General features: G+C 36.0%; 2 protein-coding genes across 3 annotated transcripts in view; both read right to left on the bottom strand.

Annotated features, from left to right (window-relative positions):
* Positions 1 to 1,549: 1,549 nt before the first annotated feature.
* On the bottom strand, positions 1,550 to 11,646 carry FAM177B (family with sequence similarity 177 member B). Its single transcript, XM_074220430.1, has 5 exons — positions 11,515 to 11,646; positions 9,292 to 9,447; positions 8,131 to 8,197; positions 5,847 to 5,944; positions 1,550 to 5,453 (listed from the first exon to the last, which is right to left on the bottom strand). The coding sequence occupies exons 1-5, from the start codon at positions 11,539 to 11,541 to the stop codon at positions 5,271 to 5,273; spliced, it is 531 nt and encodes a 176-aa protein (XP_074076531.1). The 5' UTR covers positions 11,542 to 11,646; the 3' UTR covers positions 1,550 to 5,270.
* Positions 11,647 to 15,336: 3,690 nt separating this feature from the next.
* Positions 15,337 to 26,692, bottom strand: part of BROX (BRO1 domain and CAAX motif containing) — a 41,177-nt gene continuing 29,821 nt past the window's right edge. For both annotated transcript variants that reach the window (XM_074222733.1, XM_074222734.1), the window contains 4 exons: positions 26,590 to 26,671; positions 25,243 to 25,393; positions 24,059 to 24,218; positions 15,337 to 22,438 (listed from right to left, as the gene is read on the bottom strand). In XM_074222733.1, coding sequence (XP_074078834.1) covers positions 22,352 to 22,438; positions 24,059 to 24,218; positions 25,243 to 25,393; positions 26,590 to 26,671 — 480 coding nt within the window. In that variant the 3' untranslated portion in view covers positions 15,337 to 22,351. The remainder of the gene's footprint in view (positions 22,439 to 24,058; positions 24,219 to 25,242; positions 25,394 to 26,589; positions 26,672 to 26,692) is intronic.

Genomic DNA, 26,692 nt, shown 5'->3' with positions numbered 1-26,692 from the left:
GCCCAGAATAGTGTGCCCTCATTTGAGAGTGTGCCAATGCTCTGGGAAGGATAGAATTGAGGCAGCTCAAAGAAAACATGAGATGCCTAAGTTCACTGTAGTCACATGGACTAATAGTGCCTGTCTTATGGAAGGCAGTCAAACTCATATTGGTCTGATCAGCCACAATCAGATACCTATAACTTGCTTCTAATAGTGATGTCGTTTTGGTCTTCTTTTATAATGAAGGAACAACCAATGTAAGTTCTTAGAGCACAAAGACTGTCTTACTTTATTATTTGTATCTTCAGAGCCTAGCATAATTCTTTGCAATAGATTAATGTACACTCTCCATTCATTCATGAATGGAAAGGGGGGAAAGTCTCAAAGTATGTTGATTGTAAACAATTTGGGATTCAGAATTTGCTAGATATTATTGGGATATGAGCTTTATTTGAAGGCAACATATACCAATAAAATCCTATACACATATGTTTATATAAATACATATGTATTGATTTATACACACACATATGTGACTATCTTTGCATAATGTCTTATGAGAGTTTCATGAACAATCCAAGGATAATTTTTATGAACATGTATGATTAAAATTGATATAAATGAAATAAAAGTTTTATGAAAATAGTCACTTGAAATAGCTAATCCAGAAGTACTTTGCTAGTACAAAATGCTATAAAATTCATGTAGTAAACTGTCAAAAAATTTTTTTTGATTTATACATTTGTGCAGTCATTTTTCATTTATGTCCAACTCTCTGTGACTGCATTTGGGGTTTTCTTGGCAAAGATACTGGAGTATCACTGGAGTTGGTTGACCATTCCCTTCTCCAGCTCACTTTACAGATGAGGAAACTAGGCAAACAGGGTTAAGTAACTTGCCCGGAGTCATACAGATAATAGGTATCTGAGACTAGTTTTGAACTTATGATGAGTCTTCCTGACTCAAAACCCAGAACCCCATAAACGAGGCAGAAAATGTCTCTTTTCCTTTACTCAAACCCTAATGAAATTTTCAATTTATTTACCAAATCCCATTCTAGTAACCCAGAATGATTCAGTTCTTTACCAGAAGTAGTCCCACCCCTTACTTTCTTTTGACAGAGACAATTTACTCCATTAAGTATAACAGCATTTTGTATTAGTAAAGTGTTTCTGAATTAGCATCCTGTGACTATGTCTCGAATTTCTATCTCTTCCCTCCCCCTATTTAATAACTGGGAAAATACTAAGAGAAGATAACCAGTATATCTGTTCTCATGTAACACAAGGAAAACAGGAGCAGAATTGTTGTATAACCAGATATCTGAAACTTAAACAACTTTAGGCTTCATTGCCTGAGCCTGTTCTTTCTTCTGCCATATCAAGGCTTTTAAATCCCCACAACCCAATCCCCACCCCAATCTTCTCTACCTTGTCCTAATTTGCCATTCTTAATTAGTTATACTGGATGAAAAACTAAACAGCTTTATATGATAGCCAGACCATTAGGGACTAGGTCTGGTTCATATAAATATCCAAAGAAACTGAGACACCACCAGGAAATGTGAGAAAATGTTCTTCCTTCAGACATATTAGTGAAGTCTTTTACTACAAACACTGGCCTAACTCTGAAACATGGCAGCAGGCAGAAAAGAAACATAATCTCTACTTCCTGAAATATATTTTTTTTCAACATTAGTAGTTTTATTTATACCTTAGGGGGAGAAATCATCTGATTCTTGAAGTCTTGATGAAGGCACAGTTCCATCCACTTACTATAAAGTATATGCCATAGGTAAACCAAAGTAATTGCTTAGAAGTCTGTAGGGGAAGGAGACCATTCCAGCTCTACCAGGTCTTTATAAACAGAATATTTAGGAAACAGTTTTTCTACTGGATTATTGGTCCACTAACAAAGTTTGGACTAGGAACTGTTGAACCCAAATTACTCTGGACATCTGAATTGCTTTATGGATATTGGGCCACTATAAAGAGGAGGAGGAAGAAGGAGGAGGAAGAGGAAGAGCTATTCTCTTGAGATACAAATGCAAGACTGTGGTGCTGGTAGTGGGTGATGCTGTCTGGCCAGTTCCAAATGACAGATGGGTCCTTAAATACAGCCACCTGGTGGAACCCTTATTGAGTTTATTCCTGGTAACCCGGGTAATGGATCAATCAATCAACCAGCATGTATTTATTGAACACCATTCTGGAATACCAAGCATTGTGCTACTCTGCTGGGGCTACAAAGAATGAAAAGGGTCTATGCCCTCAAGAAGTTTGCATTGGTGCATTTGAAGCAAGTTTCAGTTCCTTTTAGCCTCTCAAAAAACAGTCCTAATCACCATGTTCACATGGAACCAGCCTACAGTTCTAGGTAGATTCCACTTTCTGCTATTTACATGTATGCTGTGTCATCTTTTAGAGATCAGAACTGATGATCAAAGTTTTGGGATAACTGCTAAAGGGAATTATTCTATGTGCAAGAGATCACAAACTTTGCATGTTATAAAGAAATTGTCTAGTTTGATTTTAAGTAGAATAATTTCTGTTCTTTGAGATCCAACTAACTCAGGGGCATCAAAAGGGGATACTTATAATTAAAAGATAACAGTGAGGAAGGGCACTCATGTAAGAGTTCAAAGTGTTTATAAATCACTTTCTGTGAGCTGAATGGAGAGATATGTATCTTTGACATAGTTTGAGATTTATTAAATGTTTAGGAAAATGACCAAGTTTATTGGTAGAAGTATCCCTCTTAGCTCACATCTTACTTCAGCTCAGAGAACCAACCCTTCTTTTCCTAGGCTTTAAAAGTAGTCCAAAGCAGTGGTTAAGCAAGATTCTGATTAATGTCAAAAAAATTCTCTGAAGGGGGCAGCTAGGTGGCGTAATGGATAAAGCACCGGCCTTGGAGTCAGTAGTACCTGGGTTCAAATCCGGTCCCAGACACTTAATAATTACCTAGCTGTGTGGCCTTGGGCAAGCCACTTAACCACATTTGCCTTGCAAAAACCTAAAAAGAAAATTCTCTGAAAGGGAGAAGACATAAAAAGTAATAGAGTAGTCCCTGACATAGTCTCCTGTGACTATGAGGATGCACAATATCCATACATGAATTGACGTAAGAACAATCATTAAAAATTAGCATACTGGCTATGAATGCGAGGGCTCTCTCAAATTTAATGGATTAAAAAATGAACAGAGCTCTAGTAGTTTCCTCCTAATGTAGCTGCTACTTGGAAAGTGGGCTGCTAGCCCTGTTTGTGGTGGCAAAGAATTGGAAATCAAGTAAATATCCTTCAATTGGGGAATGGCTTAGCTAACTGTGGTATATGTATGTCATGGAACACTATTGTTCTATTAGAAACCAGGAGGAAACGGGAATTCAAGGAAGCCTGGAGGGATTTGCATGAACTGATGCTGAGTGAGATGAGCAGAACCAGAAAAACCACTGTACACCCTAACAGCAACATGGGGGTGATGTTCAACCTTGATGGACACACTTTTTTCATCAGTGCAATAATCAGGGATAATTTTAGGCTGTCTGCAATGGAGAATTCCATCTGTATCCAGATAAAGAACCATGGAGTTTGAACAAAGTTCAAGGACTATTCCCTTTAATTTAGGAAAAAAATCCTGCTATCTTATTGTCTGATCTTGTTATCTCTTATACTTTATGTTTCTTCTTTAGGGATATGATTTCTCTCTCACACTCAACTTGGATCAATGTACAACATGGAGACAATGTAAAGACTGACAGATTGCTTTCTGTGAGGGAGTCGGGGAGGGAAGTAAGATGGGGGAAAATTGTAAAACTCAAAATAAAAAAAAACTTAAAAAAAAGAAAGTGGGCTGCTAGATGGTACAATCAATAAAAGGCTTGACATGAAGTCAGGAATTCATCCTCTGGAATTCAAATCTAGCACTTACTAGCTACATGACCTTGAGCAAGTCATTATTTGCCTCAGTTTCCTCATCTGTAAAGGGAGAAGGAAATGGAAAATCATTACTATTTATTTGCTAATGAGGTTGCAAAGAGAAAAACTAAAACTTGTTTTAGTTTCAGAAAAACTATTGATCTAATGGAGATAATTTTCTTGCTCTCCATCACATTTTACAGTACTTAGAACCAAATGAAAAATAAACCCTTTATTGACATAATAACTAATTCCTTTTGTGGGGGGGTGGGGAGTGAGTGGATAGTTAAGAGTTAGTTGTTTAGGAAACAAAGATTCTAGAAATAAATTATTGTGAGAAAAACTGATGTCCATCATTTCCCTGTCTTTAGTTTACTTTAGTTTACTACACTGAGACTTCAGGGAATTTTCTCTTTGGATGAGATCTAGTACTCCCTCTTTTGATTAAAATGTCTCCTTCACTATTATCTAGTATATATTTTTATATGTATACTTTGACTTCTATTACACTATTATTTGGATAAATGGGTTTCTTTGCTTAAAAAAAGACACACATATTTATATATAAAAATGTAGAGCTCAATAGGTCACTAGCAAACTCTAGTATTATAAAAAAATATTTTATTGTTCCTGAGTAGATAAAGGGCAGTCCTGATGCCATGTTTTTCCTAATTTTTTTGGAGTTCTTCAGCCTCTGGGGATAAAGTTTTCTCTTGGGCAAAAGTTATAGATTGAATACAGAAGTCCTTAGGAAATGCATTCACTCCCATTTATGGGAGTGTAACTGTAGGAATCCAAGTTTGGAATGAATTTATACACCTTCCTTCACAGAAGGCTTCGGAAACCTACAGTGCTCAGCTAAGAACCTGGGACTAAAAATGTAAGGCAAGGACTGGACAAAATGATCTACTGAGCTATTATCTTTCACCTACACAGCTATGATATTATAATTAGCTTCAAGACTTTGCTTAGGTCCTTGCAACTTCCTTTTCCTTAGCTATACAATGAAAAAAGTTGGATTGAGCAATCTCTGAAATTCTTCTGACATTCTATGATCCTTTGATCTACACAGAGTGGAAAAGCCCCATCAGAAATGATATCCTTCCCATTTTCCGCACAAAAAGTTTTAGATAACTACCTCATGACTGCTCTTTGCTATTTAAATCCTGGTGATATAAAGGAGCTGGCACTACATTCTCCCATTAGGTAAAGGATAATCAATGTTTCTCTGATTATAATCATAACTACTTGATATTTAATAATGAGAACTGGAAAAGTTTTGGGTCATTTGATGGGCTTGTAGGAACTTCCTGGGGTTCTGTTGCTGTGGCAACTGATGATCAAGAAAAGGAGGTATTAGGAAACCCTGTCATGGACTGGATTCTGCCACTTCTCCCATATTAGTTAAGGTTCTTGAGGAAGTCAAGTCCACCATAGTATTCTGGTCACTGGTGCCATACTGTTTGCCATAGAGATCCAAGTGCTGTTTTTCATAAGAGTCCTCTCTGGACTGGGTCTCTAAGCCATCCTCTTCAACTGGTTTATCATTTTCCTGGAAGTTGGTAAAACAAAGAAAAAAGTTCCTCTCCAGTAAGGTATTTAATTCTTGATCCTATCTCTCTGGTGAAGACTTTATGGATTAGTAATTAATCAAATACTTCCCCATCATCTCCCTTCTTTCCAATTATAATTCATTCTATAGATATCCATCTCCCTCAGTGGAAGGGGAAAAGGAAGTGGGAAAAGATATTTATTGATGCATAGTGGTAAGAAAAATTAGGAGGAAAAAAGTCCAACTATAGAAGGTTAGAAAATTGTGGGGAAAGAGGGTGAACACTATTAAGATAAGGCAAAAAATTCTGCACAGTCCTGTTGGTTTAGAGCTGAATCAGCCAAACTTCTATTTCTAAACCCCTGTGTTATCTGTTAAGATTTTGTTGCATACCTGATTTTGAATTCTGTAGTATTCTTTTAACAAATACTGATATTTGGGTTTATCAAGTCCAAAAAAAGTGGCCAACTTCCCACCTAGGATGTCACATACTACAAGGTAACAGAAAAACAAAAATCAGCAGAGTTAGCAGGATTTATAAGAAAGGAAGATTTTTGTGTAGAGGGCTGAAGGTTTGAAACTACATGGAAGAAATGAAACTCATGGAAGTATTCCAGAGAAGAATACTATAAGGTTTAACTGTTCTTAGTTATAGTCATAACAGTGTATTTTAGGGTTCAAAGGATCCTTCAGAGATCATCTGTTTCATCCTTCTGTTTAGTTTTTGAAGATGGAATAGTGTGCTGGACCTGGAGTCTGAAAGATTCTTATTCCTGAGTTCAAATCTGTCCTCAGACACTTACTAGCTGTGTGACCCTGGGTAAGTTGCAACACCCTCATTTGCCTCAGTTTCCTCATCTGTAAAATGAGCTAGAGAAGGAATTGGCATACCACTCCAGTATTTCTGCCAGGAAGATGCGAAATTTGGCCACAAAGAATCACACACAACTAAAGAACAATAAGCTGACTCTTACAAGCTGTAAGACCCTGCTTGACTCATTTAGCCACAGCTTCCTCATCCATAAAATGAGGAAGTTGCAAATTTAAAGTTATGATCCTGCAAGATCCTAGAAGAGCAGGTGCCATTCTGCATTGATGCAAGCAATTCCTCACTAGGAACTCCCTACATTGAGGAAACCCCAGATTCAGAAGGGGGAAAAAAAGGTTACATGGATGAGAACAATTAGGTTACATCTAATAATAAAACAAATTTATGTAATATTTTAAGGTTTACAAAATTAAATTTGCCTCACAAGCTTGGGAGGTAGGTAATAAATGAATTATTATCCTTATATTACCCATGAAAAAGCTGAAGTCTTAAGACGCTACCCTAACTTGACCATGGTGACATAGCTAGTAAATATCAGAGCCTGGATTCAAACCCAGGAATCCTGATTCCAAGTCCAGATCTTTTTTTCATTATTCCATGGTACCACAGATCTAATAGATATAACTTTTATTTGGTAAGCAGTCAGTTATCAAATATTTATTAATCACCCACTGTTTGCTAGTAGAATAATAAAAATTTTAAAAAATAGTTAACATTTATATAATGGCTACCCTGTATCACACCGTTATTCTAAGTGCTTTATGGATAGCATTTCATCTAATACATCATCCCTGGAAGGTAACTACTCTTATTATCCCCATTTTACAGCTAAGGAAATTGAGATTAAAGGACTTCCTCAGTATCACACAGCCAAAAAGTATCTGAAGAGAGACTTGAATTCAGATCTTCCTGATTTTAGACTCAGGCTCTGTCTACTGTACAACCTAGCTACCAAACAATCAATCAAAAAAAATCAACTTCTTGAGAAGAAAATTCCATTTTACTCAAATATCCATTCCAGTGCTTAACAACTCTCACCATAAGATAGTTCATTTTTATAACCTAACTCCTATCTTGCAATAATAAGTCACTTCCTTTTCCTGCTGTTCTCATTCAGATAGAGAACAGCAAAACAGGATTATTCAGCCCTATAACTGTCATAAGCAAAATAAAAAGAGGCTTCTGGGTTTTTTTCAAAATGAAACAAGAATTTTAGAATTCTTAAAGAAAAGTTTCACTCTATAATTTTAGGATCAAAGCCTCTCCTGAACAACATGACTCTGAGGCAATCCTGCTAGTATTTTATTTTGCAGGTATTTTATTTACTTAACTAGATTGTAAATTGCTATAAGCAGCAGGTACTTCCATTGTAACATCTGCCACTGAGTGATAGCTGCCAGTAAAGTGCTATCTAACCAAATGACATGAGCTTAATAAATAAGTGTGGAATGGAAATTTTAAAATGAAAGTGAAAAATATGTTTTATTTCACTTTCAGATTTTTTAAGGAATTTCTCTCTCTCTCTCTTTCACACACACACACACACACACACACTCTGCTCTCCCTTCCTTTCCTCCCTGACTTCCCTTCCCTTCCCTTCTCTTCTCCTTCTCCTCCTCCTTCATACTCCCCCTCCTCTTTCTTCTCCTCTTCCTCCTTCTCTCTCCCTCCCCACTTCACCTTACCTTCACTTTGAAAATATCCAATGGAAGTTTACTAATTGTGATCATTTTTAAGGGAAAATAATTCAAAGTAATGACCAAGCTACTAGTTCTTCTAAATTACAATTTGGTCCATGTCAAAAAGAGAGAAATCCTCATCTCAAAGAGCTAAAATGAAGTCACTTACTGGAAAATGTAGCTCTTGCCATCCGTACTGCCCAGAATTGCAAGTATGGTCCCCATGGAAGTTTAGACTGAAAACCAAACAACAAGTCAAGTTGTGACAGTGATGAACAGAAAGGCTCAAGGATTGCAGAGAACTGATTCTTGTAGAGATTTCAAAATGTTGTACAATACTAATTAAAATACATATGAGATTCAAACTAGAGTTAGCTTAATCTTCATGCTTTCTCCTATATCCTAGTGCCTTTCTACCTGAGGGGTACTTCCTAGTGAGCTGCTTTCATTTATCATTTTAGATAAGAAAGCCAAGGCTCTGTACAAGACTAAATGATTTTTCCCTATCACACAGAAAAATGGATTTATGATAGAGATTTTTACAGTACAATCCAACTCATTTTATTTTTATATTCTTCATTGATACTTTTTTAAATAAATAGCTTTAGGGGCAGCTAGGTGGCGCAGTGGATAAAGCACCAGCCCCGGAGTCAGGAGTACCTGGGTTCAAATCTGGCCTCAGACATTTAATAATTACTTAGCTGTGTGGCCTTGGGCAAGCCACTTAAATCCATTTGCCTTGCAAAAACCTAAAATAAATAAATAAACAAACAAACAAATAAATAAATAGCTTTACTATCATCCCTGCCTCCATAACAAAATGTTCTATTCATTAGGCAGGGATTTTTTGTGTAGCATGCACCCCTTTGCATGGTGAAGCTGATAGACCCTTTCTCAGAATGATATTTTTAAATTATTGAAGAAAATTATACATTTCAGGTACACCTTAGCAAAAATAAAGATGTAATCTATTCCCATCCAGATTCACAGATCCCCTGAATCTAGTCCAAGGATTCTAGCTTAAAAGTCTGTACATGAGTACAAATTCTTGTGTGAATTAGTCTGATGGAGTTGTAAGTCAGAAGAGAAGCAAGTTCAAATCCTACCTTTCACACTTATAAGCAATGATATGAGGGGCAAATGTCTTAAATCAAATTTGAACTCAGTTCCTCCTGAGTCTAGGGCCTGTGCTCTATCCACTGTACCACCTAACTGCTATCAAAAATCAGATACTCTTACTAGAATCTCTTTCTGGATAACTCTTCTTAATATTTTGACAAATAGCTAATAGTTCCTTTATTTATCCCCCATATGGATATCCTGGACTTACAGTAGCAAGCATTGGAATATTCTTTAATTCTTCTTTCTTGTCTTCTTCTTCTTCTTCTGTGCTATATTCATCCATAGTGTCTCCATTTGAAAAGTGGATTAACCTTCTAGGGACAGATCTTTTGTTGGTCTCTCTCTTCTCCAGGCCTGAGTCCATCTCCATAAGAGAAACAATAACAACAATGGTGATGATGAGAACAGAACAAGTGAACAGATGTCAGGAACCTGCTAAATATAGCTACTCAGGACAAGAATAAGGGGCATTTTTAATCCATTGCTAAGCAACCTGTAGATTCTCCATAAATATCAGTGAAAGATTGAGTCTAACTAGAAGTGGGCTAAAGAAGCATTTCTTGATTGCAGTATGCTTTCATCGATTCTTCAATTCCAAGCAGAGTCAACTCCAGGGCTGCTATGATGAAAGAGTCAGAATAAGGGAAGGGATCATTCTGAACCACCCAAGCAATCCTTTAAGAACTCCTTCTTCCTTTCATTAATTTCAAAACAAATCTCCAGTAAAGAGTGGTCTCTTCCCTTTGTAGCCACTAATTCTTTTTTTTGTTTGTTTTTTGTTTTTTTAGTTTCAAGTCAATGGGGTTAAGTGACTTGCCCAAGGCCACACAGCTAGGTAATTAGTAAGTGTCTGAGGCCAGCTTTGAACTCAGGTACTCCTAACTCCAGGACCGGTGCTCTTTCCACTGCGCCACCTAGCCGCCCTGTAGCCACTAATTCTTGCCCACTGCTATGGGATTCCTACACCAATGGTAACCAATAAGATGTCACAGGTTTTAGGACTACAAGGATATCACACATTTGGATCCATTCAAATGACATCATAAATTCTTGAGTCCCAAACCGCACTTCATGATGAACTAAGTCCTATTACTTTTTTTGGCACTGAGGTTATACCATTTTTACTTGTAAAATAAACTTAAGACTAAAGTTCTCTGTCTCTTTCCCACCCCACCCACCTTTTCTCTCTATCTTCATCTGGTTGTCTCTTCCTCTCTGCCTTTACTCTCTCTCTCTCTCTCTCTATCTCCTCTCTATCTCCTTTTCTCCTCCCAGTTCTTCCTGTCTCTCTTTCTCTGTCTCTCTGTCTGCCTCTCTGTCTGTCTCTCTCTGTCTCTCTCTCTGTCTCTCTGTTTCTCTCTCTCTCTCTCTCCCCTGCTGGAGCAAGCTTAAAATGGCTTGGTCCAATTTTTTAATGCTCATTATGTACATTTACACCTCAAACTACACATTAGGGCTTGATTTATTTTTTTGATTATCTCTAAACTTAGGGAAATGATAGAAAAAGTGATAGAAACGGGGCGGCTAGGTGGCATAGTGGATAAAGCACCGGCCTTGGAGTCAGGAGTATCTGGGTTCAAATCCAGTCTCAGACACTTAATAATTAACTAGCTTTGTGGCCTTGGGCAAGCCACTTAACCCCGTTTGCCTTGCAAAAACCTAAAAAAAAAGTGATAGAAACAATGTTGATAATGATATCAAATTTTGAATTGTATTGTGGGTGCGCATTTTTCTTGGTGAGCTGGTTCTTAAATATTTACCAATACACAACTGCATACTCTGTCCAGAACTTCCTTTGAGATTTGTTAGAAAGAGAACATACAAGAGATTTTCTACCTCATCCCATTGACCATCAAAATATCATAAAATTCATGGAAGAAATTTGAGTTTGTATGCTTGTGTCTTATGGGAATAGTGAGGATTGGCCTATAACTTTTATCACAGAATGCTGAGTTGCCTCAAATTTGTTTTAAAAAATGTACTTTCATAACATTTAGCACTCACAATATACTTAGTACTGATTAATAATAAAGAATTATATTTTGATGATTTTTATAGCTTCTGAGCTATTTTATGCTTTTATTATTTCTATCTCATTAATCCTTTTTAACAATTCATTATCTAGATGGGGGGGTTATTTCTCCCATTACTCAATTTCTCTTGAATCTCATTACAAAGTAAGAAATGGGGGGCAGGGAGGAAAGAGTCCTTTATTTCCTAGGTTCTCTCATCAAGGTCATTAGCTATGCCATTGACAAATTTGATAAGCATTCCATGAATTCATTTACCCAAGTCACTGACAAAAATGAGAAAACAGCACAAGGATTTATCTGCTATACATTCATAAAGTTACAACAGGATCAACCTAAGAAATAACTATACAAATATGTTGGTTTTTAAAAGTACCACAAACTCTTTAAAAGCTACTCACCTGTAATATCTCTCTGGCATTTTCCATTTTTTCACTAAATCATGTTTTGTTTTTAAGGCTATAATATTTTGAAGCTTGTTTTTGAGGTAGAGGAACACACACCCAAAACTAGACCCAGGTCAGGTAGCAAGATTAAATGTACTCTGACGTGGAACTTTTTCCCTCTCTGGCATATATATTCAAAGGCTGTTTGCATTATAGGCAGGTCTTCTGCTGTTTAAACAGTCAACATTTTCTAGCAACAGCCCCCCCCTTTTTTCCCCTATTCCTTATCAGTTAGCTGGGGGTAATTGGAACTAAAGAAGCTTGTAAATGGATAGAACTGTGTATAATGTTGAAAGTTAAAACTTTCAAGGTAACACTTCTATTATCCTTACTATCCTACAAAATACATACATGAGTGAATAGCCCCAAGTCAGAGAACACTGGTCTGAGTTAAGATTAAATTCTAAAATTCCAGTGTAGTCAGTGCATGCTTCCCAAGTCCCTTCCAACAGTTTTGTTATAGTAAGCCATTCAACTCTAACAATTATAACTATTTCTAGGTCCAAAAGGCTAGGGTACTCTACTCTCTCTTGCTGTCTCTGTGTCTCTGTCTCTGTGCTTGTCTGTCTGTCTCTGTCTCCGTGTGTTTCCTGTCTATCCCCTTGTCTCTGTCTTTCTCTGTCTCTCTCTCTCTGTCTGTCTCTGTCTCTCTCTCTCTCTCCTAAGGAACCTGTCTTATTTCTGGAAACCTGCATATAGTTTCCTCTAACATGTCACATTCAATTCAATGAAAGAACTCCTTTTCTCATTCTCTTTGACTCTTTACACTCCCCCATGAAACCTTTGGGAAAATTACTTATAGTTTAGGTTTGGCTTATGTCTAAGTTTTCTCTATAGTAAAGGGGAAAATTTAAACACACATCCAGAACATAGCTACTGTTATATTCTCCTGGGAGGTTAAGATGTAAAACTGTCAACCCATAAAGCATCTTGTAAGAACTACTAAATAAATCAGTATTTCAGAGTTCACATTGGTTCTGCATGTTTCAAACAATTCCTTCTGGAAAGTGAGCTTAGGGATGTTCCCCTGTCATTGGTAGCCTCCTTAATGCAGAAAAAATTCCCTTGTAACAAGTCAACTTTGATTAAGGGACCTAGGATCTTCTAAACTCTCAAACTTTCATGACTGTCTTCAAAGACATGATGCATTCAGGGAAACCTGGAGGGATTTGCATGAACTGATGCTGAATGAGATGAGCAGAACCAGAAAAACACTGTATACCCTAACAGCACATGAGGGTGATGATCAACCTTGATGAACTGGCTCATTCCAACAGTGCAACAATCAGGGACAATTTGGGACTGTCTGCAATGGAGAATATCATCTGTATCCTGAGAAAGAACCGTGGAGTTTGAACAAAGACCAAGGACTATTAACTTTAATTTAGGAAAAATACTTATATCTTATTGTCTGATCTTGCTATCTCTTATACTTTATGTTTCTTCCTTAAGTATATGATTTCTCTCATCACATTCAATTTGGATCAATGTATACCATGGAGACAAAGTAAAGACTGACAAATTGCCTTCTGTGGGGGGGTGGGGGGAGGGAAGTAAGATTAGGAGGAAAATTGTAAAACTCAAAATAAATAAAATCTTTAAGTACAAAAAAAACCACATCCGTGTCTGGATCACTAATAGGCCATCAATTCTCAGGGAAGGCAATGCCAGACGGAAAAGGCAGCCAAGGATCCCAAGACTGAGGTTCAGCTTGCTTTGAGGACCACCTGCTTTAGATGCCTCAAAGGGGAGCAACTGAAATGTTGGGGTTGGCATTAGGGATGATGAGAACAAGAAAAAAAGAGGGCATCCTTCTTCCCCTCACTCTTCCAGATCTGATTCAAATAGTCTTGATATAATCTGAAATTGAGAAGAGTCACTGCCTTTTCACTGCCACTGAGTCAGTGGCTAATAGAGGAAGCCTCATCATTCCAAAATGTGCAAATCCTTCAGTACTAAACTGTTTCCATGAAAGTAGCTAAGAAACAGACTCAGTATTCCACGGGTTTATTCCAATCAACTCTTAACTACACATACATTTCCACTTCTTATAATAAAGTTATTATATTATTAAAGATGCTCTACAGTGATACCATCTGTTGTTGGTTAAGGAAAAACTACCACTGAGAAACCAAGTCATTTTTCAGTTCCTAATTGAAAGGAACAAAAGAACTTGTATGTTTATTGTTATTTTAAAATGAAAGGATTTGTAGGGAATATAAAGGAATGAGGGAGTCACAGAACTGTTTGTATTTAAATTATGTTGAATGTTCTTCTGCCATCTAATGGACTACTTGGGAATGTACCAGAGCACAATGGCTACATTTTAGTAAGTTATATAGTACAAAACTTGTTCTTACTATGGTAGTGACAAGACTTACATTTTTATAAAAACAAACAAAAAAAAACCTCCTGCACTTGTTATCACTGGCCAAACCATTAAGAGGTTCGAAAACTTAACATTATTGCTTTTGAAATATTCTTTGTTTACATACAGAAGCAAGATGTGGACAGAAGACCGAACGTCATTCTCTAGCCTACTTTAAGATGTGATTTTTGGGTTAAATTTTGTGTTCACCTCCATAATTAGTGCCTTAAGGGGGTTCCAGATAATATATCCACTTTATGTGATGTCTTCCAAGTGACTAATTTAAAGAGGTCCTGCTTTCATTAGTTTTTCAATTTAGCAAATCTCATAGTTAATCCATAGAATACTTCATTGGATCTATGATTTCATCAATGTGTCTATTCCCTCCTTTGGTACAACTTTGTCCCCATCCATTTTATAGGGTCTCTTGAATGTTCGGCCTATGTCCTGAAAGTCTTTTTTTCCTAGATTTTTACTTTTATATTTTAATGACCAGAGTGGTGTTTTGCTATTGTCTGTGACATGGCAGAGTGGATAGAGTGCAAGTTAGGTTTCAAATCTTACTGACCCTGGCTGGGTTAGCAGGGAGAAGTCATTTAAATTCTCTGGGCTTCAGTTTCCTCATTTATAGAATGAAGGAGATTGGATTAGCTGGCCTCTAAGATCCTTTTAAGTTCCAAATCTGTGATCCTATCTGTGAAGGACTTTATCATCCTTTCTACTTAATTTTTTTCCTATTATGACCAATACATTTCCTTCTCTAATTGTAAATTAATGTTAAACATCATGCTACTTCTTGTATATATTGATATGTGGCTACTATTCTAAAACAAGTTATTTTGAGTGTTCACCAAAGGATTTTGCTTATTGTGGAAATTGCTCTGTGCAGGATACAGATGGGAGATATATGTCCAATAAGTGGTGCTTTCATTCAAATAGTCCAATTTGCAGATGATGTTATGATTGCACTCAATCCCAGAATATTATAAGACCTGGTTAGAGCTATGATTGCTGAAGAGAATTATCTAAAAGAATAACAATCTCTATCAGATTACAACCCATGAGAGAGAACTAAATGATCATTTACCTTGATACTACCAATTCCCTCTGAGTCATAGGCAAACTTGAATCTAAAGAGTTTAAGACATTACAGGATTCACACCATCACCAGAATATTTTGGGTTAAAAAGGACTTTTGTCTTTGAGGTTGTTGAAACCATTGACACAATTTCCCAAACACAATCCATCCTGCTTTCTTAGTTAAACTATTTCATTTCAAACCATTAAACTATTTCATTTCAAACCATTTCAGTCTCTAGATAGTGCTTATTCCAGATTCACATAGTACTAACATAATAGACTGGTCAATAAACTGCATTTTTTGGAAGATGAAAAGGCATTTTTCATCCTTTCAGTTGTTTCAGGAGCTGAAATTTGATAATTTTGTGTTCTTGAATATTGCTCATTTGTTTTTTTTTTCAGTCCTAAGGTGTTTCTCCTTTTCTTGGCTTTATCTGCCACTTCTTTTAATTACCCTTGGATGCAATTATCTGGACGTGGTAACTTTAAGTGGGAACAGCTAGGACATGGGCTAGGACAGAAATTGCATAATCAATCAATCAGTAAACATTAAGCTCCTGTCAAGCCAAGCATATGAAATTAGTATAGAAAAGCAGATTAATATTAGATTGTGAAGGGTTTTAAATGCTAAAATGCTTTCATTTTGACAGTGGCAATTGTTGCTATTTGTGTCTTACTCTTTCTGACTCCATTTGAAGTTTTCATGACAAGGATACTCCAACTCATTTTACAGATAGGAAACTGAGGCAAACAGGGTGAAGTGGCTTACCCAGGGTCACACAACTAGGAAGTGTCTGAGGTTAGATTTGAACCATGAAGCTGAGTCTTCACTGTATCACCCAGTAGCCCTTCAATAGGAAGCTACAAAAGAAATTTGAAGAATTGATGTGCTCAGAACTGTATTTTTAGACATATTAACTTTGCAGCTGAGAGGATAGACTTGAGAGGATTGCTTGGAAGCAGTAAGACCAATAGTAGGTAATTAAAAGATTGATTAATTAGGGATAGTTATTTAATCCTAGAGTGGCTAATGCTTTAATTCAGTATGCTTTATTCCAAATCTAGTCTTAGTGAAAGATCTGAAAAAGGTAAGTCTTTAGATGGACCCAATAGTGTCTGTGGTTCCTTCCTGCTCTACATCCCATGATCCTAGAAGCTTTAGTTTTTGTGTAAAGATATCAAATAACTGGAATGCAGCAAATGAGGTATGAAAATCAAGGAGGTTGGAGACACTAAATCAACACTGTCATGACTCGAATGCACATTATTCTTTCGAAGGAAAAGCTTAAAAAAGCGATTACATTGCTGTTGGTAGGAGACGGTAAAGTTTTTTTTTAAAACTAATTTATTTTGAACTTTACAATTCTCCCCCCCCCCCATTCTTGCTTCCTTCCCCCCACCTCCCAAAGAAGGAAGTCCTAGTCTTTACATTGTTTCCATGGTATACATTGATCTAAGTTGAACGTGATGAGAAATCATATCCTTAAGGAAAAAAAATAAAGACATAGCAAAATTACATAAGATAGCAGGTTCTTTTTTTTTAATTATAGTCTTTGGTTTTTGATTAAACTTCACAATTCTTTCTCTGGATACAGACGGTATTCTCCATTGCAGACAGTCCCAAATCATGCCCGATTGTTGTGCTGATGGAATTAACAAGTCCATTAAGGTTGATCATCACCCCATGTTGCCATTAAGATGTACAATGTCTTTCTGGTTCTGCTCATTTCATCCAGCATCAATTCATGCATATCCTTCCAGGCTTCCCTGAATTCCCATCCTTCCTGGTTTCTAATAGAACAGTGTTCCATGACATACACATAACAGTTTATTAAGCCATTCCCCAATTGATGGACATTCACTCAATTTCCAATTCTTAGCCACCACACACAGGGATGCTATGAATATTTTTGTACAAGTGATGTTCAGGGTAAAGTTCTTTTAGTGTGTGGGAACTGACACTCAACTTAATTAAGAAAGTAGCAGTTGGATGTAGTAGATCCAGCCTGGAATGGGGAAAACTCAGCTTAAGTTCAAATCTGGCCTCACACACTTAGCTAAGCGACCTTGGACAAGTCTCTTACCCCTGGTTTTTGTTTCCTCATCTGTAAAATGGAGAAGGAAAGAACCAAAAATTGTCAAATACTGAGCACTGAGAAAAAAAGACAAAAATGAAATATTCCCTTTCAAAAAGCACACATTTTATTGGGAAGGCAATATGTGCATATATAAGTACATGCAGAATACTAAAAAAAAAAAAAATGGGGGAATGGCCATAGGGTTTGAGGGGAAGGGTCAGGAAAGGCTTCATATATTTAGAGGTGTTTGAGTCCTGAAGAAGGTGAAGGCATCAGATATGGTAGACAGTGAGGTGGGGAGGTGTACAGAGCTCTGGATCTCATCTCTTGATGAGTTTAAATCTGGTCCCAGACATGAGCCACTGGGCAAATCACTTCAGTTGGCCTTGGCCTTGTTTTCCTCATTTGTAAAATGGAGAAGGAAATGGCAAACCAACCCAATATCTTTGCCAAGAAAACCCTAAATGGGGTCATGAAGAGTCAGATATAATTGAAACAAGTGAATAGCTTGTGAGGAGCAGAGACAGTGAGTTTGGATTGTAGAGTGTGGAAAGGAATGAATGAGGCTGAAAAAATAGGTTGGGGTCAGGTTTTTGAAGATCATCAAAAGCTAAACTTGAATCCATATTTGATATGAAGGCAATATTGAGCTGAAGTGAAGTTTCATATACCTGCTTAAGGAAAATAACACTTTGGCAATAGTTTGAAGGTTACTCTAGAAAGGAAAGAGCTATGATGTAGAGAATACAATTAGGTGGTCATTGCAATAGTTTAAGGTGATGAGGACATAAAAACTAAGGTAGTGACAGCATGAGCAGTGAAAGAATAGACAAAGTAGATATTACAGAGGTAGATGTAAGATAGCTACTGTCTATATTGATTGATGAAGAAAAGTGAGTCATTATGAGGTTATGATTTTAGAGACTTAAAAGGATGTGGCCTATTTGACAAATAGGGAAGGCCAGTAGAAGAGGAGATTTGGGAAGTAAAAATCAAGTTCTGTTTTGGACAAGTTGAATTTGAGATGACTACGGGACATTCAGTTTGAAAGGTCTGATAGCTACTACTACATCACTGTCTAAGAGGCTGACTGGATGCTTATCTATGAATCATCTGCACAGAGAAGATTATGAGTATAGAAATGGGGCCCAAGAAAGAACCAGGGGGTTAGAGGGTATAATATGAAATAGTAGTAAGGTATGGGATGATCAGGAAAACAGTGTCACAGAAACTGAGAAGGGTTTATCCAGGAGAAGGGGTTGGTCACCAGTCTCAAATACTGCAAATAAGTCAAGAAACATGAAAACTGAAAAAAGGGTTGAGAAAGGCAATGATAAGGTTCTGACTGAATTGAGGAATGCCTGTTTTGATTCTCATGTTAGGGATCCAGGGGATAACCCATTAATACCTACAGCCGAGTGTAGTGTAATTAAAATCCTAGCTTCTCTCTTAGGCTTTTCTGGATCCCACTTGATGCTACTGACGTCTAACATACCAACTGGTTCTGCATGTATCTTGTTTGAACAGTCTTTAGTATATAATTTTCCCCCATTAGAATGCAAGCTCCTTGAGAGCAGGACTTCTTAGGGCCTTTCTTACTACATTGTCCACTGCAACTACTCAATAAATGCTTGTGGACTAAGGAGCAGGTTGGTCATAGGATCAGATGAACCCTAATAGGTTCACTCAATGGAGCATTAAGATGGATGAAATCCCCTTGAAGGCAGATGAAGATGAAGCAAATTGGTCAGCATACAACATGATCTAGATCCCGTGAATAGTTTATACAGAGTGAACTTCAAAAGAGAGGCTGTTGAAAAGGGTCAGCCTGGTGGTAGTAGTGGTAGTCAGGGCAAGCTGGCCAGTGCAGGTCAGGCCTCCTCTGGCAAAAAAGTAGTGGTTGGGACCAGGGCCGCCTCTTCTAGTAAGAAAGGTAGACAGTAACAAATTTTCAGCCTTCTATTCTGATATCTTACAATATAATTCTTTTACATCTTTTGTTTTAAAGGTTTTTTTGCAAGGCAAATAGGGTTAAGTGGCTTGCCCAAGGCCACACAGCTAGGTAATTATTAAGTGTCTGAGACTGGATTTGAACCCAGGTACTCCTGACTCCAGGGCTGGTGCTTTATCCACTGCACCACCTAGCCACCCCATTCTTTCACATCTTCATAATTTTTTGTTCTTGAAACTCAAAACTGCTTTCTATGTGCTAAATTATCTAGACATATTCCATCAACTACTATGCAGTGGGAATGAAATGGTCAGCCCTGTTAAAAGATTCAGAAGAATCAAGAAATAAATTTATGTTCTCTCAAGAACATACATAAAATTTAGGAATGACAATAGCTCGTACAACCCTCTCAAGATCAAAACAAGCATGAGCTTCATTAGGTTTCATATGTGATTGAATAAGCTCCTTTCTACACAACTATTAAAACATGTCTAAGATTATTGAGTTAAGTAAATGTCTAAGTCTTCAGATACAGAGATGAAGATCATCCAAAGTGGCACTACAAATTTATTTTTTGAAGAGAGTAAAACATACACTAAAGATATTTTCATCTGAATACTAACTGTATTCTAATGTGCTAAGTACAACAAAGGGAAAAGAATAATTACAAAGACTTTTATATAGCACTGGAAATGCAATATAAAGTTTGTAACGTGCAAAGTTTACTGCACAATATTGTATAGAGAAATGATAAAATTTTTCTGACCATATGCTCAGAATATTGAATCATATTATATGTGCTACACATTAATATCAACTAGAGACCCAGGCCAAATTCTACCAAGATAGACAGATGAAAACTCGTCATATCAAAAAGTGCATGTAGGCATTAAAACAGAATTAAATAGTACATGAAATCAAGTAACATTGATACAATTTAATATATATATGTATACATAGAAGTAGCTTTTAAAAACTTTACTGAGAAAAATCATAATCTTGTTGTGCATTAGTTGTCTTATTAACTTAGTAAAAGCATAAATATTCAATGGGAAATAAATCTTAAAATCTCAAGGAACCCGATACGTAAAATTTTTCTTCTTAAGAATAGGTGGGACAGGAATTGCCTACAGAATCAATGATTTTGACAGTAATAGAAGACCAGGACTGACTGACAATCAGACAATAATTATGTAGAACTAATATAAACAGTAACATATATGATGTCTAACCTTCATGCAACCTCTTCATTTTAAGGTGTTTTTTTTTTTTTTGCAAGGCAAATGGGGTTAAGTGGCTTGCCCAAGGCCACACAGCTAGGTAATTATTAAGCATCTGAGACCGGATTTGAACCCAGGTACTCCCGACTCCAGGGCTGGTGCTTTATCCACTGCGCCACCTAGCCACCCCCCAACCTCTTCATTTTAAAAAATCCTCCATATGCCAAAATTTTATGACAGAAGATTCTAGCTGTATGTCAGCTTTAAACAGGATATTTATTTCCAACCCTTTATAAAACTGTCAATCATTACTCTTAGTATTTACAGTATCTTACAAAAAAAATGATACATACTGAACGTTATTTTATGTATGGAAGGAGGAATCATATATAAAATACTCAATATGAAAACAAAATAAATCTAGGGTGAAATGCACTAAAACATAATATACATGAAAAATTTCTATGTGCAGAGCACTGCTAATGTTGATGTTAGACTTGACTGCCACTCAGTGATAAATGTAAGATTAACATTTGGTCAGTATGGCTTACATCAAACCTCTGGTAACTTTAAAAAAAAAAAGAGATCCACAAACAGTTGAAAACCAAAAAGGCTTCTGTAAATATATTTAGTGATGCACCATTTAGTAAAAGTGTTAAAACTGCAAAATAATCAAATGCTTGCCAAGGAATTAGACTAAATGATCCATTTCTAAGGATTTCTTCTAGGTCTACATTTCAACAACTGACAATTTGTTAAAGTATCATCTGCTATAACCCCACTGTACCTAGATACACTAACTTTGCTTTGCTTGGAGCTCCTTCACAGCCAGTTCACCTTTTATCTAACTTCTTGCTCTCTCAATCCTGAAATATTCTCTGGTCAAAAGTAATACTAAGTCAACAGGTCATAATGTCAGTCTTTCTAACATGCTAACAGACTCATGGTCAGTTATTCAAGTTCCTGCTACACCTAAGGACCTTTGAGCTGTGTTATCCACCTTATTGTTGCATCCTCAGGAATTCCAGACCTCTCCCTCTGCTCTGTAGAACTTTCTATTATGTGTAGCACAGTGCTCAATAAAGGAGTAAGCACTTAATAAATGCTTTTTATTCATTCATTCTAACAGAGCACACCAACTATTACTTAAAGTCTTATGAGAAGAGGATATATTTAAGTCTGAAAACTAATAACATTGACTTGGATACTTCTTTGAAAGAGAAATAGAGGATAACCAGTGTTAATTACAAAGAGGTAGTTTTTCAAGTCTAAAAATTTTCTGCATTATGGTATATAATTTCCAAGGAAGGATTTCTTCTTACCTTACCTTTATAGATATACTAAAGCTTGTTATATACAACTTAGTTCCTTTAGTCACATAAATTCTTGAAAAAGGGCTTTAAAATAAATATTTAGCTCAAGAAAAAAGTTAAGCCTATGCTTAGTCAACTAGAAATAAAATTCGGTTATATTAATGCTCCAACATGTACACTACAATTCTGGTTTTTAAAATATTAATTTCAAGCAAAAACATATCAAGGAGTCTAGTTGCTAACAATTTTCAGATTCTTGCATTATAGGAAAGCTATTTTACATGAGAAATATTAAATAGCATGGGAGTGTTACAGGTTTGTACAATGATGCAATATAACCATAAGGAAGTAAAAACTGTTTTTTCCTTGTTGACTCTCATCTATACTTCTCCTCTGATTTCAATGACAGGTGAGAAATGAGAACACATCTTTTTGTGACAAGAACCATGATTCTTTTTCATAATTTAATATATTAATCTGAAACTATTACTCTAGAATCCTCCCCCCAAAAAAATACTTCTTCCAGATCTTCAAGTCAAAGTAAGATCTACAGAAGCTGTTCTAGTGAATTAAAGTAGAAACAAAGAAATAAAGCACTAAAACAACAAAAAAATACAACCCATATACAACCCATCCTATTAAAAAAGTGAGCATTAAAATAGTGAAGGCCCACATGGAAAGAAGCAAATTATTCTTCAGGCTCCAGAGGAATCACAAAAAAGAATCTAATCCCAGAGTTAAAATCAATCCACAAGAGAGGAGTTCACTATGTCTATAGTGTTCTAGGAAATATGGCAGCCACTATCTTTCTGCGGTTTGATATCAGGCTCTTTGATTGGTTTCAATTCTTCCTCTGGTTTGGGTTTGGCCTGGGGGAAAGGAAAAAGAATTATAAATATCTGAGGCAAGGTTTAGTAAATTAAAATACTTATCAGTTTTTTCTGAAGATAGAACATTTTTAATGTGACAATCTAAGTATTGACAAAGTTGGTCACACCACTACATATATAATTTAGAAAGTATCATTTCTGTTAGAGAAGAAATTCTGAATGGCACAGTAGATAACAGATTTATATCATTTATCCTCATTTTTTTTTGTGAGAAGGAAGGAAATAAATGAGCCATAACAATAAAACAACTATCCCTAACATTTATATAATGCACTTTTTGGTTTACAAAGAACTTTAAAAATATTATTTCACTTATCCTCACAAACACCCTGAGAAATAGATTCTATTATCCTGATTTAAAGATGAGGAAACTGAGGCAGATAAGAAGTTAAGCAACTTGGGGCAGCTAGGTGGCATAGTGGATAAAGCATTGGCCCTGGAGTCAGGAGTACCTGGGTTCAAATCCGCTCTCAGACACTTAATAATTACCTAGCTGTGTGGCCTTGGGCAAGCCACTTAACCCTGTTTGCCTTGCAAAAACCTAAAAAAACAAAAAACAAAAAGCAAACAAAAAAAGAAGTTAAGCGACTTGCCCAGCCAGGATCACACAGCTAGAATGAAGTTGAGGCAGAATTTGAATGGCTCAGATATTCCTGAGTCTAGATTGAGTGCTCTATCCATGGAACCAACTAACTGATCCAAAAATAAGAAGCTAAATAGTTGCTCCCTTAGGGAGAGCTCACAGAACTACCATCAACATCAAGACTCCAAGTTTGGATATAAGAAATTCCCACAATACTTTGAGGTCATTAAAAGCACTTTATGTATGTTCTAGCAAGTGGCTAAACAAAAACAAAACAGAAAGAATGCTACTACAGAGTTAGTTTGACTACACAAGAGTTTTAACTCAAGTCTAAGAGAGGTGATATGGGTATGAAATAACAAAGCAATCCTAACTTTCACAGATCTCTAATAATCTTTCCCAAAAATCCCTAATCATCTAATGCCAAGTTTCAATTTTTCCATTTTAATCATCACCTTTATAAAACCAAAATGCACTATGCACTAAGGCTACTGAGACATAAATGAATAACTGTAATTTTATACCTTATTTCCAGGAATGCTAAAATTAAGATCATATTTTCAAATAGTCAATGAAATGGTACATGACAACTATGAAGTTTTATTGTAGTCATATTATTTATCTACACCATTCTTTTTAAAAGATTTTAAGATACAACCCCCACCTTGTTTCATCTTTTTCCCCCAATTACATATCATGAAAAATTTAGTATTCATTCTTTGTGTTTCAGCTTAAAGTTATGTTTACAGACTTTTTTAAAAAAAGGATATTGCTTTGAGAATATATTACTTTAAGAATACTTGCTTCTAGGCAATTAGGAAGAAACATTTGGAAATTTTTTTTCAGAATGAGAAAATATTGCAGTGTCTTCCTGGATATTAGTTAATTTAATAGTCATTGCTCTCAAGCAAACCTCTATCTTTACTATAAGAGGAAATGAAACATATTATTAAAATAACAAACCTATAATCCTTATATTAAATTTAAAAGAGAAATGGAAGAATTAAAACTCATACACTATCATCCTTTGGCCTCTTGGTGAGATCAAATGCAGTCAGTATTTCTGGTGTCCAATGTGCATTTACAGGAGGAAATTCAAAGGGTACAGGCTCTACAAGACCATAGTTTGCTTTGAGTTCAAGTTGTGGTGCTTCTGTTGGTACTTTCTGGAAATAGCTATAAAAGAAAATTTAAACAACAATTTAAATGCCAAATTTTTCTTAAAGAAAACCAGAGACACATGACTCATCTCAACCACTTCTCTTCACCTATTAAAAATGAATCTTTGGGGTGTCACAGATGATTCCAAAAAGGATGACCCTTACTTACCAAAATAGTCTAATGAGATAATGTCAACTTCACAGGAAGATGTTTCCTAACCTGACACATAGCAGGCACTGAGTTTATGTTCCTTGATTGACTTGTGTGATTTTCATTGACTGCTCTGTTCTTTAGTGACTCTCAGTAATATCAAAATTATGTTTGCTAAAGTCAGTCAAACTGACAAGTTTTATTGTGTTAGTTATTTTGTTCCAAAGGCTGCTAAAGATTTTAGTTATAATTTTCCTTTTCTTTAAAAAAAAAAAGCTCTATTGATAAACAAATAGTTCCTAAAGAAATGTGAATAGAAGTATATTCTAACTAGTCATCACTGCTGAACATTAGCTGAATTAATTAGAAATGAATGATATATCAAAAATAGAGACCAAGATTAAAACATTTTTGTTGTGGCAAACTAATATAATTATATTGTTCTCCAATTAATTCTAGGAGTGAGACAGGTCAGTAATGTTTTATGGACCATTCTTCATGGTGGAAGTAGAATTTTAGGAGCTGTTTAAATAAAGGGAAGGAGAATCAGCCTGATAAGACTGAGGAAGAGAACTGAAAGGAAAAAAATGGTTTTCTACCTATAGATTAAGGCTCAAAGGTACATATGAATGGAAAGGTGAATGAACAGATGTCCAGGGGCATTCTAGTAAAATGAATTGTTATTCCTCTCCGTCAGCTAAAGTCTTATTACTTAAGGAATGGAACATTTGGCAATGAACATTTTTAGGTGTTACAAAATTCAAAGTAAACATTTTCATGAAAAAAAGGAAGACAAAGTGAAGTTACTCTCTGTGTAAACATATTTCTATATAACTTAATTAAATATAATAAAAAACAAAGATTCTGGTACATAGACATCTATACTTACATGAATCCATTTTCTCTCTGACACTTTTCTAAAGTATTTTTCACTAGACTTCCAAGTTTCCTAAAGAACAGATGACTTGAAGGTTTGGCTGTTGTTCCAGGTCCTTTGGTTTCTCCATATTCTTTGCACAGTGCTTCAGCCTTGGCATAAACTGCATATAAAAAGTAAAGTTTATTAGATTATATTTGTTATTCAATGCTTTATTTAGTAAAAAACAAGATTCCTAAGAACAGTGAAATGAGATACAAACTAAAAGGTGAAGAACTATGATTGTTACAAAATTAACTTTTTCTCCTCTTTTTTTAAAAGGACAGATCTCTGGGGATGAAATGGAGGAAGAATATATTTGGACATGATAATGACGAGAAAATAAAAAGTATCAATATATTTTTTTAAAATTAGAGGCAAAAACACTATTACACGGTTGGTGGAGCTGTGAACTCATCCAACCTTTCTGGAGAGCTATTTGGAACTATGCCCAAAGGGCAACAAAAATGTGCACACCCTTTGACCCAGCAATACCACTACTGGGGTTTATATCCTGAAGAGATGAAGAAAAAGGGTAAAAACATTACTTGTACAAAAATATTTATAGCAGCCCTGTTTGTGGTGGCAAAGAATTGGAAATCAAGTAAATGTCCTTCAATTGGGGAATGGCTTAGCAAACTGTGGTATATGTATGTCATGGAATACTACTGTTCTATTAGAAACCAGGAGGAATGGAATTTCAGGGAAGCCTGGAGGGATTTGCATGAACTGATGCTGAGTGAGATGAGCAGAACCAGAAAAACACTGTACACCCTAACAGCAACATGGGAGTGATGTTCAACCTTGAACAACTCGCTCGTTCCATCAGTGCAACAATCGGGAGCAATTTTGGGCTGTCTGCAAAGGAGAGTGCCATCTGTATCCAGATAAGGAGCTGTGGAGTTTGAACAAAGTTCAAGGACTATTCCCTTTAATTTAGAAAAAAATATAGATATCTTATTGTCTGATCTTGTTACCTCTTAGACTTCTTGTCTCTTCTTTAAGGATATGATTTCTCTCTCATCACAACCAATTTGGATCGAGGTACAACATGGAAACAAAGTAAAGACTGACAGATTGCTTTCCGTGGGGGGGGGGGGGGAGAGTAAGATTGGGGGGAAAATTGTAGAACTCAAAATAATATCTTAAATAAAAATCAATAAAAAAATGAAATTAATAAATAAAATTAGAGGCAAAGTTTTCAATATAAACTTTAAAAAATTCCCCTCCCAGGTCCCCTTCAGCCCATTTGAAGAGCCTTTTATCTCCTTAAAAAAATAAAAAGCTAAGCTTTTAAAGCAGTTAGGCAGGAAAGCTTACATTTTTCTGATTCCTGGAGAGATCTGATTGCTTCACCACATTTATCACTTGCCAGTAAGGTCTGCCCATGATAACAATAAGCCTGATGGAAGAAAAAAATAAG

Source organism: Macrotis lagotis, chromosome 2 (assembly GCF_037893015.1).
Source record: "Macrotis lagotis isolate mMagLag1 chromosome 2, bilby.v1.9.chrom.fasta, whole genome shotgun sequence".
Taxonomy (NCBI): domain Eukaryota; kingdom Metazoa; phylum Chordata; class Mammalia; order Peramelemorphia; family Peramelidae; genus Macrotis; species Macrotis lagotis.
This window is presented reverse-complemented; position numbering and strand designations above follow the sequence as displayed.

Bases quoted from the DNA above. Each gene is read 5' to 3' on its own strand.
- FAM177B (XM_074220430.1), bottom strand. From the start codon at position 11,541: ATGGAAAATGCCAGAGAGATATTACAG. The intron at 5,945-8,130 runs GTAAGTGACTTC...GTTACCTTGTAG, and splicing joins GGCAAGAGCTACATTTTCCA to TATGTGACATCCTAGGTGGG. The intron at 5,454-5,846 runs GTATGCAACAAA...ACCAACTTCCAG, and splicing joins ACTACAGAATTCAAAATCAG to GAAAATGATAAACCAGTTGA.